Below are 15,714 nucleotides of genomic sequence, written 5' to 3'. Positions count from 1 at the left end.
CCCGCGGCCTTGAAGGAGGCGGTGGTGAGGCCTCTCCTCAAGAAGCCGTCCCTGGATCCAGCAATATTGGCCAACTATCGTCCTGTCTCCAACCTTCGCTTCCTGGCGAAGGTTGTTGAGAGTGTGGTCGCGCGACAGTTCCCGCAATTCCTGGAGGAAACATCCTATCTGGATCCGTTCCAGTCTGGTTTCAGGCCTGGGTACAGCACGGAAACGGCATTGGTCGCGTTGGTTGATGATCTCTGGAGGGCTCGGGACAGGGGTTGCTCCTCTGTTCTGGTCCTGTTAGACCTCTCAGCGGCTTTTGATACCATCGACCATGGTATCATGCTGCACCGGTTGGAAGAGTTGGGGATGGGGGGCACCGTGTTACGGTGGTTCTCCTCCTTTCTCTCCGACCGGTCGCAGTTCGTGTTGGCAGGGGGGCAGAGGTCGACCTCGAGGCCTCTTATATGTGGAGTGCCTCAGGGGTCGGTCCTCTCGCCCCTCCTGTTCAACATTTATGTGAAGCCGCTGGGCGAGATCATCCGTGGCTTTGGGGTGAGATACCATCAGTACGCTGATGATACTCAGCTGTACATCTCCACCCCAGGCCACCCCAACGATGCCCTTGAAGTGATGTCCCAGTGCCTGGAGGCTGTACGGATCTGGATGGGGAGGAACAGGCTCAGGCTCAACCCTTCCAAGACTGAGTGGCTGTGGTTCCCGGCATCCCGATATGGTCAGTTGACTCCATCACTGACCATTGGGGGCGAGTCTTTGGCCCCCACAGAGAGGGCTCGCAATCTGGGAGTCCTCCTGGATACGCAGCTGTCCTTGGAGGAACATCTGACGGCTGTAACCAGGGGGACCTTTTATCAGGTTCGCCTGATTCGCCAGTTGCGGCCCTTTCTTGATCGGGATTCCTTGTGCACAGTCACTCATGCCCTCGTAACCTCTCGCCTTGATTACTGCAATGCTCTCTACATGGGGCTCCCCTTGAGGAGCACCCGGAGGCTCCAACTGGTCCAGAACGCAGCAGCGCGGGTAGTGACGGGAGCAGCGTGGCGCTCCCATGTAACACCGCTCCTGCGTGAACTGCACTGGCTCCCGGTGGTCTTCCGGGTGCGCTTCAAGGTGTTGGTTATCACCTTTAAAGCGCTCCATGGCATAGGGCCTAGCTATCTTCGAGACCGTCTACTGCCACCGACGACCTCCCACCGACCCGTGCACTCCCACAGAGAGGGCCTCCTCGGGGTGCCATCAGCCAAACAATGCAGGCTGGTGACCCCCAGGGGGAGGGCCTTCTCTGTGGGGGCACCTACCCTCTGGAATCAGTTGCCCCCTGAGATAAGGAGAATCCATGACCTCAGTGCCTTCCGCCGTGCCCTTAAAACTTTCTTTTTTCAACAAGCCGGGCTGGCTTAATTTCTTTTTAAGGGTTTTTTTTAATTGTTTTGTTTTTGCTTATCATTTGAATTAATGGGGCCAAATTTATATATATTTTTAAATGTGTTTTAATATTTGTATCTGATGTTTTTATCTGGCTGTTCACCGCCCTGAGTCCTCAGGGAGAAGGGCGGTATACAAATTCAAAAATAAAATAAATAAATAAAATAAAATAAATTGCCTTTGCTTTGCAATCCAAGAATTTACTCTATAAGCCTTGTCAATCTCACAAGATACCTCCTCAGGATGAACCTTTAAAATCCTGGCCAGAACTTGAGCAGATATTTTTCTTAAATCATCTCTATTATTTTCCTGTAACCCTCTCATTCTAACCGCAAATTCCGTGAGCCTGTATTTCATCATTGTAATTTCTTTTTCAATCCCTTGCTTTATATCTTCTGCATTGTAAGTCTCGTGAGCAGCTTCCTTTTTAGACTTTACTTCTAAACTATTGTCTTGAATATTTGTCAAATCATTTTCAATTATTTGTATTTTATTGTCCAAATTATTAATCTTATCATCAACTTCCTCCATTTTGGACTCTAATAACTTGATATTTGTATCCATCTTTACAACAATTTCTGAAAAAGCATTAGTCACTGTTACAATCTTTCGTTGCAAATTATCATACTTTAGTTGTATCATTTCTTTAATTTCTTGCCTAAATTTTTCAAGTTTCTGGTTCACAGTCTCGTGATATCTTGCCATTTCCTCCTGGACAAATTCTTTTAAATTAAATCCATTCTGCTGAGTCTGTAAGCTCAGAGCTTGTTCACATAATTGTAAATGGGGGAACCCCCTCCCCACTGCTTGTTTGTCAGGCTTTATTGGTTTTAACGCCATCCTGCCACACAAACTCTTTTTAAAGAAAGAAAACTTTTCCCCAAGCAAGATCAAGTACAAATCTCCAAGAAAAAAGAAACTTAAAATAGATATTTTTCTTCCAGATTCTAGCCAGCACTGTTTATTCTGCTACTTTGTAGCTTGTTACGGAAGGACTTTCACTTTTGGCTTTCTTCTTCTTCTCAAGCCTCAGCAGTCGCCATTTTAAACTTTTTTTTTCCTTCACTCTGAAACGCTTGTAAAATCATTAAAAATACTTGCGATTTAGGGTCCCAAGTCCAAATCTCGTCCTTTTTAATTAGTCCATCTGTTAATTTCGTTGATTGGTCCGGTTCCAGCGCCTAGCTCTGCAAAAAGGCAGAGTTCTCCCGAAGCCTGGAGCAGCGGCAAGTGGAAATAGGGAGCCACAACCTGCTCATCCCCAAGAGTAAAAAAAAAAACTCTGGGGACTTCGCAGAGGGCTCTACCTGCCCTCGCCTGCTCTATCTCACATTTCCTTCAGGAAATGGAGTTTTTCGAGCCGCCTTTCAGATGTAAAGGCGGCTCTTTACAGACAACGGGGCTGGCGGTCTCAGAGGACCGTCTGGTGGCGATGGAAGCCAGACCGGAAGCCCATTTCTGGGTGCTTTTTGACATATGTTTGGGGTCATTGTCCTGCTGGAAGACCCAAGATCTCCGACGCAAACCCAGCTTTCTGACCCTGGGCTCTATAGTGCGACCCAAAATCCGTTGGTAATCCTCATATTTCATGATGCCTTGCACACTTTCAAGGCATCCAGTGCCAGAGGCAGCAAAACAACCCCAAAACATCAGTGAACCTCCACCATATTTCACTGTAGGTACTGTGTTCTTTTCTTTGTAGGCCTCATTCCGTTTGCGGTAAACAGTAGAATGATGTGCTTTACCAAAAAGCTTTATCTTGGTCTCATCTGTCCACAAGACGTTTGCCCAGAAGGATTTTGGCTTACTCAAGTACATGTTGGCAAACTGTAGCCTTACTTTTTTATGTCTCTGTGTCAGCAATGGGGTCCTCCTGGGTCTCCTGCCATAGCGTTTCATTTCATTTAAATGTCGACGGATAGTTCGCACTGACACTGATGCTCCCTGAGCCTGCAGGACAGCTTGAATTGCTTTGGAACTTGTTTGGGGCTGCTTATCCACCATCCGGACTATTCTGCGTTGGCACCTTTCATCAATTTTTCTCTTCCGTCCACGCCCAGGGAGATTAGTTACAGTGCCATGGGTTGCAAACTTCTTGATAATGCTGCGCACTGTGAACAAAGGCAAATCTAGATCTCTGGAGATGGACTTGTAACCTTGAGATTGGTGATATTTTTCCACAATTTTGGTTCTCAAGTCCTCAGAGAGTTCTCTTCTCCTCTTTCTGTTGTCCATGCTTAGCGTGGCACACACAGACACACAATGCAAAGACTAAGTGAACTTCTCTCCTTTTTATCTGCTTTCAGGTATGAGTTTTATATTGCCCACACCTGTTACTTGCCCCAGTTGAGTTTAAAGAAGCATCACATGCTTGAAACAATCTTATTTATCCACAATTTTGAAAGGGTGCCAATGATTTTGTCCAGCCCATTTTTGGAGTTTTGTGTGACATTATGTCCAATTTCCTTTTTTTCCTCCCTTTTTTGGTTTTGTTCCAATACACACAAAGGGAATAAACATGTGTATAGCAAAACATGTGTTACTGCAATACTTTTCTGTGAGAAATACTTCATTTTCTGGAAAAATTTCAGGGGTGCCACATTTACGGCCATGACTGTATATATATATATATATTTAATACTATATATAAAATCCAGGTACATCATCCCAAGGCAGTCCTTCATATGTTTTATGAACTCTACAAAAACTTGAATTATAACAGCTTTGTTTAAATATCAGAAGACTTGTTGCTCTAAAAGCTTATTCATGGTAAATACTTTGTAAATACAGAATTCACTGTCTCTAATAAATGACAAATGTTTCTGATATTTTCAAAAACATAATAATAGGCCAAATAAATGAACCTTGTAAATAACTTAAAGAATTTTAAGTGAATACTCTCTCTTTGTGGTTAGCCCACACAGTTGAACACACTTAAAATCATTTGCTATGCTTGTACCTTTAGTGTCACACCAAAAACATTTATTGCATCTTTTACTTGAGGATGGTTGGTACAGTGCACAAGTTCTTCACATATCCAAAGCCCAAGACAGCAAAGGGCTAGATACCTTAAAAAAGAAAATTTACTTTGATAAGTCACAGAGTCATCTATATATTCTTATACTAGTAGGGTCTTTAAATTGAATTATAAATAATCACCATGCATAAGGTTCAGATTGTCTCTATTTTAGGGTAATATTTTTTTAATTTTAGTGCTAAATGCAAGCCTTAACATTTCTGCCATAAAAAGCAAAGTTTGGTGTTTTGCCAAAGTTGTATTCATTTTTTATATTTATAGTCTAGCTTTACGATGTGAAGGGTCTTATTCTACATGTAAGGACAATGAAGTTACAATTATTTTTTGCCCTCTTCTGTGAACCATTGGCTTTACTTTTTTTGTCTGTAATTTACTTTGAGCTGAAATAATTTTTATCTTGGACAGGAGACATGTCTTTCTTTCACCAATATACTGTATGTTCTTTAATTATATTTTGTGATATTTTTTTGTTTCATTCAGGATTTTACCTTGAAGCTTCGCTTGGTTCCTCTGTGGCATTCTTTAAAAGAACATTTATGAGGCAAAACTAGAAGAAGAAAAATTACAAGAATAAAATGTTTCTTCGGACAGACATATTATAAATTTTTGCTTATTTTTCAATAAAATTAAGTAGCAAAATGTAAAGATAAATAAGGTTAATAAACTCATTGGGCATTTTGTAAATCAACAAATGAAAAGTATTTGATATCAATTCTGAAAACTACTACTTAATAAATAATTACAAAATAGAAAATATTATTCTATTTAAAACACATTAATATTTGTTTTTGTGGGGAGATAGCAACATTGACCCTCAAATAACACATCTGACCGCACCGTAACTATCCTTTCTCTGCAAAGGTGTAAACTCTTCTGAAATCTACTAACAGCTTAATTATTTAAAAGTATTTTTTCAAATTCAGGGATCCATAGGTGTTATCCATTAGAAATTCATTATGCCTGTTTTAAATTTTTAAAAATACCATTTCCTTAAAGAATCAGGAAAAAGTAGAACTTCCAGGTGGATACTGGTGATGCTACCAAATAAATACATTGTGCAACTCTTTTAAAGTTCTTCCACTTTTCTGAGCCAATGGATGAACTTAAAATTTTGAGATGATGATTTAAGTAATTTCACACAAGAGTTGCCATAGGAAAATAGTATACACCAGCAGGCAAACAAGGCATCAGTGTATACATCCATCATCTTATTTTCTAAGATAAAATTCAGCAGTACTATTGGCAATGAAGTTATTTTGGAAGCTGTACTTTGAATGCTATGCAAAACATTTAAAGGAAAACTTGTGGGAATATTATTGAAACATTTCTATGATATTATTAAACTTGTCTGTATCATGAAAAACTGTCTCCACCAAAACAAAAAAGCTGTGTAGAGGTAAGTCATCATGTGGATGAGGCAGAGCAACTACCTGCTTTGGAAGTATTCTTTGAGCATATCTATACTCACACCCTAACTCTAACTTTAACCTGATTTAAGAAAATCTTGTTTGGACTGTGACATCATGGCAATAATGTGTAAAATATTTAGTCTGAACCATAGGCTTCCATATCCTTCCTAATGGCTGTTCCACTGTTGCTGTGCTCTCCCATCTTTCTGGTTCAGGAAAGCAATAGCTGGTCGATTTCCTCTCTACGGACATGTCTTTCTACATACACACGTGTGTGTGTGTGTGTGTGTGTGTGTGTGTGTGTGTGCATGCATGTGAAAACAGAAAATGGGACTGTTTATGTGCTGCTGAAGTGAGTGTAGACACACACACACACACACACACACACACACACACATATATATGTATATGTATATGTATATGTATACATGTATACACACTCCATCCATCCATCCATCCATCCATCCATCCATCCATCCTTTAAGGTCATTTAAATAGAGGATAATTACCATTCCAGGTAGCAGAGAATTCTATAGTTTACCTATATAATAGATTCACTTTATTTTAGTTATTAACCAGCCCAAAAGTATCCAAAACTAAATTGACAATGTCAGTAAAATTAAGAAAAGCATACATTGACAAAAAAAAAATGGCTAAAAGACAATATTAAATCAGAATATACTAAAGGACTTGCTCGGGCTATACATATACAACAAGAATAAATTAAAATTATCAAACTGGATAATATAAACTTGAAATAAAAGTAAAAAATAGAAACACTAAACAAATGCATATACAAACATATGAATATATGCAGAAATAAATAGCAACAGCACTTGTATACCACTTTATAGTGCTTTACAGCCCTCTCTAAGCGATTTACAGAATCAGCATATTGCCTTCAACAATTTGGGTTCTCATTTCACCCACCTCGGAAGGATGGAAGGCTGAGTCAACTTTGAGCCTGGTGAGATTTGAACTACCAATTTGCAGTCAGTGAGCAGTCAGCAGAAGTAGCCTACAGTTCTGCACTCTAACCACTGCTCCACCGCGGCTCTTATACATATACATATACATATACATATACATATACATATACATATACATTCATAATTAAAACAATTAAATTATCCCAAAAGCACTTAAGAATTGCAAATTTTTCTTACAGATCCCTGTCAAACCTGACAGAAATATAGTATAATACCTGACATGGCAGGTATATCCCAAATCCACTGGTTAATGCTAAGCCTGAGGTTAATGTTAAGCCTTAATTATATATTATATTGAAAAATATTTTATTTTATTTGTCTTATAATTTCATTCAATTAGCTTCAGTGGATAAAACTAAACACTGAAGGATAAATATGCATACACACAAAACCATTTTTCTTTAATCCCCCCCCCCACACACACACTATTCATGATTCAATTTCATTCCAAAAAAACTTTAAATTCTTTGGCATTTCCTCATGGGGAGCTGTTTCAATGCCTTAATCATTTTGGTTCTCCTTTGCTCCATCTTTTCCATCTCTAAAATATCCTTTAAGATATGACTACTCTGGTTCTAAATTGCCAATAGACTGTTTATCACCTGTGCATTAAGATCTGAATCCCTTTTTGTACCTCAACACAAATAATTTTTTAAAAAGATCTTTTCCATGTCATTTAGAAGTAAGAGAATAGCACAAGTTAGATTTGCAGAGCACCCTAACACACAGTATACATTCTATTAAATGCAACATTAATTTCAGGAAGGCAGCCTGACTGCCTGTTATCATATAGATCAGCTCACAAAGAAAAAATATTACTTTGACATCTGCAGTTCCTGTTGTGATTCCTGCTTCAGTAACAGATGATAACAATGAGATGTCTTGGTAAAGGTTAGGGAAGCAAATCAGAGATCCAAGAATAGTATTTGCTTCTAAGCGAGGAGCCTGTAATAAACAAACAAATGCATATGTTTATATTGCTATATTAATAAAAAAAAAAAATAGATCCTGGTAATATCAAAACAGAAGCCAGTGGTTAAGGCCCCAGTCTAGAAACAGGGAAACTCTGAAGCCTAGTACTGCCTTAGGCATTACAGGCAGCTGGATGACTTTGGGCCAGTCGCTCTCTCAGCCCAAACTACCCTCACAGAGTTGTTGTGGGGAAAATAGGAAGAACTTTAACACTAAAGCTTTGATAGTATAACTAGAAGAACTTTCAAATGTCACAAAAGGAAGGATTGGGATCCATAAATTCCTTTCCCTTGAACAGTTTCAACAACAGTCAATATACCATAGAGGGAAGAACCCACAATTTCCACATACAGTTTGATACCATTTTATTCATTCATCAATGTTTTGCTTCTCTAATGAAATTGGTTTGAATTAAAGAAACTTCAGTAATTAACAAAATCCCTTTGGAATATTTAATCTTTGATGCTTGAGGACACCTACAGGACACTGAATTCCACTGCCAATTTCTGATATCACAAACAGTCCTTGACTTAGGACCACAGTTGGGACTGGATGTTCCACCATAAATAAGTGCAATCATAAAGTGAATCATCATGTAAACTGGACCTGATTTTATGACCATTTTTAAAGTGGCCGTTAAGTGAATCTGACTTACCAATTGTCTTTGCTTGTGGGAAGCTAGCTAGAAAGGTTGTAAAATTCAATTACATGAGTACAAGATGCTACAATCACCATAAATGCAAGCTATTTGCCAAGTACCCAAACTGTGGTCGTGATTGTGGGGGTTGTATGACAGATATAACTTTGTGGATGGATCATAAGTCATTTTTTCCAAATCATCATAACTTTAAACCATTGTTAAATTATCAGTTGTAAATTGTGGACTTCCTGTACCCAGAGCCCAGTGCACACCTTTGCTATATAGCTCATGCTGTTCTGGTAGGTCACTGATTACTCAGAAAAACAATTCAGGGAACAAATGTAATTTGAGGGAAGAAAAAAAAAATGTTACCACAAAATAACTTTCAATTGAGCAATTTTTGAATTCCTTATATGTTTGACTAAACTGTATGATATAGAAGAAAAAAAGTATGTTTTTTCTTTAAATGGTATTTTTCATCAAAATGACATATCCAGATGTTCTTCTGCAACTACAAAAGATTGCACCTGTAAATGTAAGATGGACTGCATAAATTGCCCTCATTCTATTTTTGAAAATTTCTCTTTCTCGATGCACAAGTGATTAATTTCTGACCAGATCAGAAATTGAAACATGAACATAAAAATGAATGAATTAAAAATGAGAAAAATATTCATATCTCAATCAAGTGAATTATCATTTATTTTCATAGCTAAAACAAATGAAATCTAGAAAGCTCATTTGTTCTGTTTATATTTATTTTAAAAAAGACTGCATTTCCTAGCATTCAACTTAATATTATGTAATAAAAATATCCTACTTCAACAACATGAGTTCTGCCTTGGCTATGTAACTGACAATGAGGTGATCAACAAGATATTAGTTCATACTGTCAATCAGAAAAGAGATATCGAAATGAAAAATATACTGCTACCTTGAATTTTGAGATGTTTGGCAAGTTCTTATTTGAAAAAAAAAAATCCAAATTTTGCTCCAATGTCACACTGCACTAATGAGTTAATACTAAGAGTAAGGAAATCTGCACATTGTTAACAATCATACACTGAATGCTGACATGCTTACCTCCAACATGTTTGTACTCAGAACTCTAGTTGCCGCTGTTATGAAGTCTCTTATTAGCAGTGTAAAGCCGGGTAAGCCCAAGAAGAAAAAGAATGGGGAGCAGTGTTTGATGATAGTGTTCAAAACATCCTGAAAAAGGAAAACAATGAAATATGTGAATAAGTTAAGAACTTTTCATTTGTCCTTAAAATCAGTATCCTATTCTTATGTAATAGATCATAGGAGAAATATGCTCTGGTTCATGGTTCATGTACTGCACACTGCAAGAAACCTAGGTTTTTTTATATATATAACTGGCTGTTATGTGCAGAGTGCAGGTAGGGATGGGGAGCTGAGTTCATCTTCATTCTGGAAAGGAAAGTTAAACATATAGATATAATGCCTACTTTGAAGTAAATATATTTCAATATTAAAAATGATTCTTTCAGTATTTATATATGAATTTTAAAATACATACATACATGAAGGGTCCTTGGTGCTCTCTGAGCTTGGCTGTTTTCTTGCAAATATTTTATTATCAAACTAGGTAACATCATCAGACTAATACTGAAGATGTTACCTCCTTTGGGTAATGAAACATCTGCAAGAAAACAGCCAAGCTCAGAGAGCACCAAGGACCCCTCATTTCAACTCTGAGCTACAAATATTCTCCTTTATTGATAAACATGCATGTGTATCCGCATTTCAAAATAACATATTGCCTGAGGAAATATCACCAATACACAGTAAACATCAACAAATAGGTATCTACAAGATTCCAATAATGTTCAGAGGTGCAAGAAATGTACTAACATGGGGAGGAAACAACCCTAATTGACAATATTTTTCTTAAATTCTCCTATCTCAGGCTAGTAAATGAAACTCATAGGCAGAAAATCCATAGTAACAGCTCTACCCCCATCCATATCTACAAAGCTACCACAGTAAATAAACTTTTTGCCAAATAAACAATAAAAATAGTAATGTGGTGTTACTCCTCTTTTTTTTGCCACCATAAATCAACACAGCTCTCGTCCGATGTCTAAAGCCTGAAAGGCTTATTTCAGGTTTTGAAGGTTAGTCTTCCAGCTTCTGCCACAAATGTAGAGCTATAGATGACATGTGACATGTGTTATGTCAAATGGAAGTGCAGAAATGCATATGGCTTGTCCAACTCTGACTGCTTTTCCCATAATCAGAATACCATGTCTTGGTCTGTTGAATTAAATTTAAATTCTTTAGGTTTGTTGCTAGAAAGCTGATCAAATCCTGCCTCAACAAGGGTGACTGTTGGAAATAATCTAATAATCTGGCTCTACAAGATTTTTTCCACTTCTGTTCTGCATTTATGTTATAACCATTCTCAAGGTAAGTTTTTCAAATGGAAAAGGGAGTGCTACTTCTTCTAACCCTATAGGCAAAAGAAAATAATTTATTAGACAAAAAGGTAGAAAACAGAATAGACAGGAGGCAAACTTCATAGTTAAACCTTCATATGAAAATAATTTAAATCAAAGAAAAAAATTAAAATATTTTGTTTGATTTAAATTCCATTCTTCCTCCTCTATGTTATGCTTCCACTGTGGATTTGTAAAAGTCCTACAGTTTTGTGGGTTTTTTTTCTCTTAACAAGACTGATATTCAGGAAATATTAGATCAAAAATGTTACTCCATATGACTAAAACTTTACTGTTTTATGCACTGATAATAAACACGAAACAGATTTTTCTCAAATATTGACTAAAAGGTAAATAAATGTTAGCATCACAACACATAGCATTTCCCCGTTGAAACATCACTTCAGTTAATGTTCAAACTGGTTTTAATCACTTCCCATGTTACAATTTAAAGGCAGTATCAGTCAATGCAAACATTCTAAAAGAATGAGCAGATGGAGACTGGAGTCATGAAGTGGCTGGTAAACTCCTGTTCTGAAGGCAGAACAAAAGACCCACCTTTTCCATAATTACTGGACTGATTAATGCATTGCGTTTTCTCACAGCACACCTGTAATTATTGAGAGGTAAGCATTGTGCTGTGTGCCTAGTGTCTGAACCAGCTCTATAGCAGCAGATGGGGCTACATCTCTGTTGACATATGTTACAATAAAATGACTCATGAATCTTGGCATGAAAGGCAGAGTGCAGCATTTTAAAAGATTAATAAATTCTAATTGTTAATCTTGCTGGTTTTTTTCATTATAGCCTTGTGTCCATAAAAAGATTCCAGAGTATTTTTCAAGTAGAGGCTAAAGCCACATTGCAAGAATGGACTAAAACTTCACTTTGCTTCTAAAGTGAGAGGTGTTTGGGTCTGGGCCCTTTGGGAGTCTATGAAACAAAGGGCACAAGACAATGTAAAGTTCTCCTATGCAAGTCTTAATTAAATGAATGGAACTTGAGCAAACACATTCACGGCACATTGCAGCAAGTTGCTTCTATAGCTGAACCCAGTTATCATCTAGGCTGTGTATGTTTAAAATCATTCACTGGTAGCATAGAGGTATACGTTATTTTAAAAATAAATCATAATAAATTATTGTAAGCTTTTTAATTTCTATGGTTCAATATACTGACTTCCTTGAATTGCAATATTAATTGTGCTAAATATGATAATAAAACTGATTATATAAAATTTAAGAACAACAATATACCCATTTGTGAATCTCCTCAAAATCTCTTCTTTGAGATTAAACTGAAGAACCAAATAACAAGATAATGAACATGAACATGATATTCGGTATCAATGTAGTGGAAGCACACTATTGCTGATATATACAAATCAATTTAGTCATTAGGGTGTCATAGGATCTTAAATGTATTTGTTACTCATTTGTTCAGTTACGTCTGATTCTTCATGACCGAACAAGCATCAATTATCTAGTTTCATTTATGAGTAATTGTTTAGGTTCTTGTAAGCTCATGTTTGTTTCATCAGTAATAGTTTGTAATCACTTCATCTTCTGTCAAGATTTTTTACTTGCCGTTGATATTTACAAGCGTTAGGGTCATCGTCAATAACTCTTGTTTTCACATTAAATGTCCAAAATACTTAAGCTAGCTCCAATATTCATGCTTCCAGTGAAAACACTGCTTTTATTTAATCTAGTATTAAATTATTTATTCATCTAATAGTCCAAGGTATTCTCAACAATTTTTTCTAGCACGAGAATCCAACATCAAACTTTTATTTTGGATTTTCTGTTATTATATGCACAGAGAAATATGTATGAACAGCAATGTGAATAGTGAATCCAATTTATAAGACTACTCTCGGGGCTCACGTCTCTGTAGTATTTGCATTTGATAAAACAGAAGCACTGCTTTAAAAAAAAGAATGATGTTGAAGAGAAAATGTTGATGTTGAGAATGTTGTTGTTTAAAAGTTTGTAGCCCTTTTTGAATTTTTACACACACACACACACACACACGCACATTTTTGACTCATTTAACAGGGTTCTTTATCCAGTTTTAAGACATGTGGATCACCAATTTTTAAACATTGTTGTTTATGCCTAGAAGCTTTTATATTACATTATATATTAAAGTACTGAAATCAGTGCCATTCCTATTGATCTCAAAGCAGATCTTTAGCTGTTTAGAGGGAGTAGGATGTTACTGCTTGAAAGCTTGATTATTCTTTATGGAAGATTCCCTTAGAACTGCTCTCTCTAGGGTACAGAGAAATATTCCTCTGGGACTAAATGATTAATTAAATTACTGACCAAATCCAGAGGGTATAGGAAGCAGAGAATTTAAACCCAGAAAATGGTTAAGTGAACTAATGTTAGCTTAAACATACACAGGTACTTGTGGATGAAGATCTAGCCAGAAATAAGAGTAGAAATATTTAACAGTAGAAACTATGTAAGAACTTCTACAAAGCTTCTGTGATCTGGGACTCCTAATCATTGGAAATTATGCCATTCTACAACTCTCTGATCTTGCTATGCTACTACGGTAGTTCTAGCCACGTATATAATCTGGCTTTGATTATCCACAGATTTTGTTCTCCATTTAAAAACAAATTCTACAGCTCAGTCCTCTCTTTGAAGCGGATAACCTCAATAAAGATGGATTACATAAATGAACCTTGGCCTGCCTACTGACAGTGTGTAACTGACCTTCTGAATACCTTTGCTAATTACTGTTTCAACCTGACTATGTTTTAGATAGAAGAACTACCTTTCAACAAGCTTGAAAAATAGCTGTCTATAATACCAACTTAATAGCCATGTCTGATCTTGTCTCTTATACTGAAAATTAGAGCCTTATTAAATCCATAACACTGGATTTGTCTACTGGAAAGTACCTTAATTTTTCTTCTATGATAAATACAATATATTTTTCAATGACAATAGACTTGTCTAAATTATTTCCAAACAGTCTACAACATTTACTAACTTAAAATGAAAAAAAAAAACCCTAGCTACAAATATAGGATCCTATTATATATTACTTTATATTTATCATCTTGTTACCTTTTCAGTTCAAAAATATCTTTCATTTAGTTTTTAAAATCATAACTGCCAATACTTTCTTGAACAACTTTCTCCAATATGGTGACAGTTGTGTTGGATTTCATCTCCAGTAATGCTGAATGAGGAGCATAAGGCTGGATGAGCCAAAGCAAACTATGTTCTGTCATCAAAGTTAAATGTTAGAGAAAAGTAACACTATAACTGTAGTTTTGCTATCTTTTCCATAGCAGTATGATGCCAAATAGAAAAACAATTCAAGGAAGCATGGGAAAACTGCACTAGATAACAAATTGTGTAAGAAAATGTTTTTTTTTCCATTTTGGGGGTGGGGGTGCAACTCTACATATTCCAAGTCTTATGTCTGGTTACAGCAGTGGTGGGTTCCTCCCGGTTTGGCCCGGTTCCATTGAGCCGGTAGCGGTGATGATATGATGTCACCGAACCAGTTCTGCCCCCCTGCCCCCCCTGCGTTATTCTTACCTTTTATTTGGCCCCACCCCCAATCTATTGCTGCCTCCTGAGTCCCAGCCGATGGGCTATAAGGAAAAAAACTGTCTAAACTCTTGCCGCGGGGCTTCAAAGGGCCGCCCTACAGCTGATCACTGGTAAAAGGCAGTTTGGTGGTAGACCGGTGCCTGCAAAAATACATGAGTAGACCAGTGCCTTCAAAAATACATGAGTAAACTGGTGCCTGCAAAAATAAATGGGTAGACCAGTACAGCTCTGCAAGCAGTTAAAAGCCCGGTAGACCAGTGCCTCTGCTAACTCCTAAAGAATTGTCATATGACCATCACGCCACGCCCACAAAATAAGCCACGCCCACAGAACAGGTAGTAAAACATTTTTAGAAAAATTTTAGAAAGGGCCTGGTGGCTCAGCAGACTGATAGCATTGTGATTAACACCAGCTGTCTGCAATTACTGTAAGTTCGAACCTCACCAGGCTCAAGGTTGACTCAGCCTTCGATCCTTTCAAAGGTAGGTAAATTGAGGACCCAGTTTGTGAGAGCAATAAGATGACTTTGTATAAATATACAAAAGTATGAAGGCAATTGCTTAATGCATTGTAAGCCACCCTGAGTCTCCGGAGAAGGGCGGCATATAAATCAAATTTAAAAAAAAAAAATCAGATGCAGCTAGTTAGTTAGTTAGTTTATTTGATTTGTATACCGCCTTACTCCCGAAGGACTCAGGGCGGTGAACAGCCAAACAATAAAATACATAAATACAAAAAATTTAAAAACCAGATAAAATCAAATTAAATCATTTTGGCCCAGACAAATTAAAACACACCAATAATTTAAAAACAGATTTAAAATTTACATATTAAAAGAAGAAGGAGATTAGGCCAAGCCCACTTGATGGAATAAAAAAGTCTTCACAGCGCGGCAGAAGGTGCGCAGATCCGGGATCCTCCATATCTCTGGGGGGAGCTCATTCCAGATGGTAGTTGCCCCCCAGAGAAGGCTCTCCCCCTAGGGGTCGCCAACCGACACTGTTGGCTGACGGCACCCGGAGGAGTCCCTCTCTATGAGAGCGTACTGGCCAGTGGGAGGCTATTGGTGGTAGTAGGCGGTCCCGTAGATAACCAGGTCCTAAGCCATGGAGCGCTTTAAAAGTGGTAACCAAAACCTTGAAGCGCACCCGGAAGACCACCGGGAGCCAGTGCAGCTCGCGCAGGAGAGGTGTCACATG

The 15,714-nt window shown here is 37.7% G+C and overlaps 1 protein-coding gene across 1 annotated transcript in view; it reads right to left on the bottom strand.

The window, feature by feature from the left end:
• Window positions 1-15,714, bottom strand: part of RALGAPA2 (Ral GTPase activating protein catalytic subunit alpha 2) — a 176,220-nt gene that overhangs the window by 75,653 nt on the left and 84,853 nt on the right. Inside the window, exons 25-28 of the mRNA XM_070941007.1 lie at window positions 9,562-9,690; window positions 7,686-7,811; window positions 4,957-5,015; window positions 4,391-4,499 (exon numbers count right to left, since the gene is read on the bottom strand). Coding sequence (XP_070797108.1) covers window positions 4,391-4,499; window positions 4,957-5,015; window positions 7,686-7,811; window positions 9,562-9,690 — 423 coding nt within the window. The remainder of the gene's footprint in view (window positions 1-4,390; window positions 4,500-4,956; window positions 5,016-7,685; window positions 7,812-9,561; window positions 9,691-15,714) is intronic.

This window comes from Pituophis catenifer, unplaced genomic scaffold (assembly GCF_029215685.1).
Source record: "Pituophis catenifer annectens isolate HBS135680 unplaced genomic scaffold, rPitCat1.0.hap2 SCAF_3, whole genome shotgun sequence".
Lineage (NCBI taxonomy): Eukaryota > Metazoa > Chordata > Lepidosauria > Squamata > Colubridae > Pituophis > Pituophis catenifer.
The sequence above is the reverse complement of the archived record's forward strand: the minus strand, read 5'-3'. Positions and strand labels throughout refer to the sequence as shown.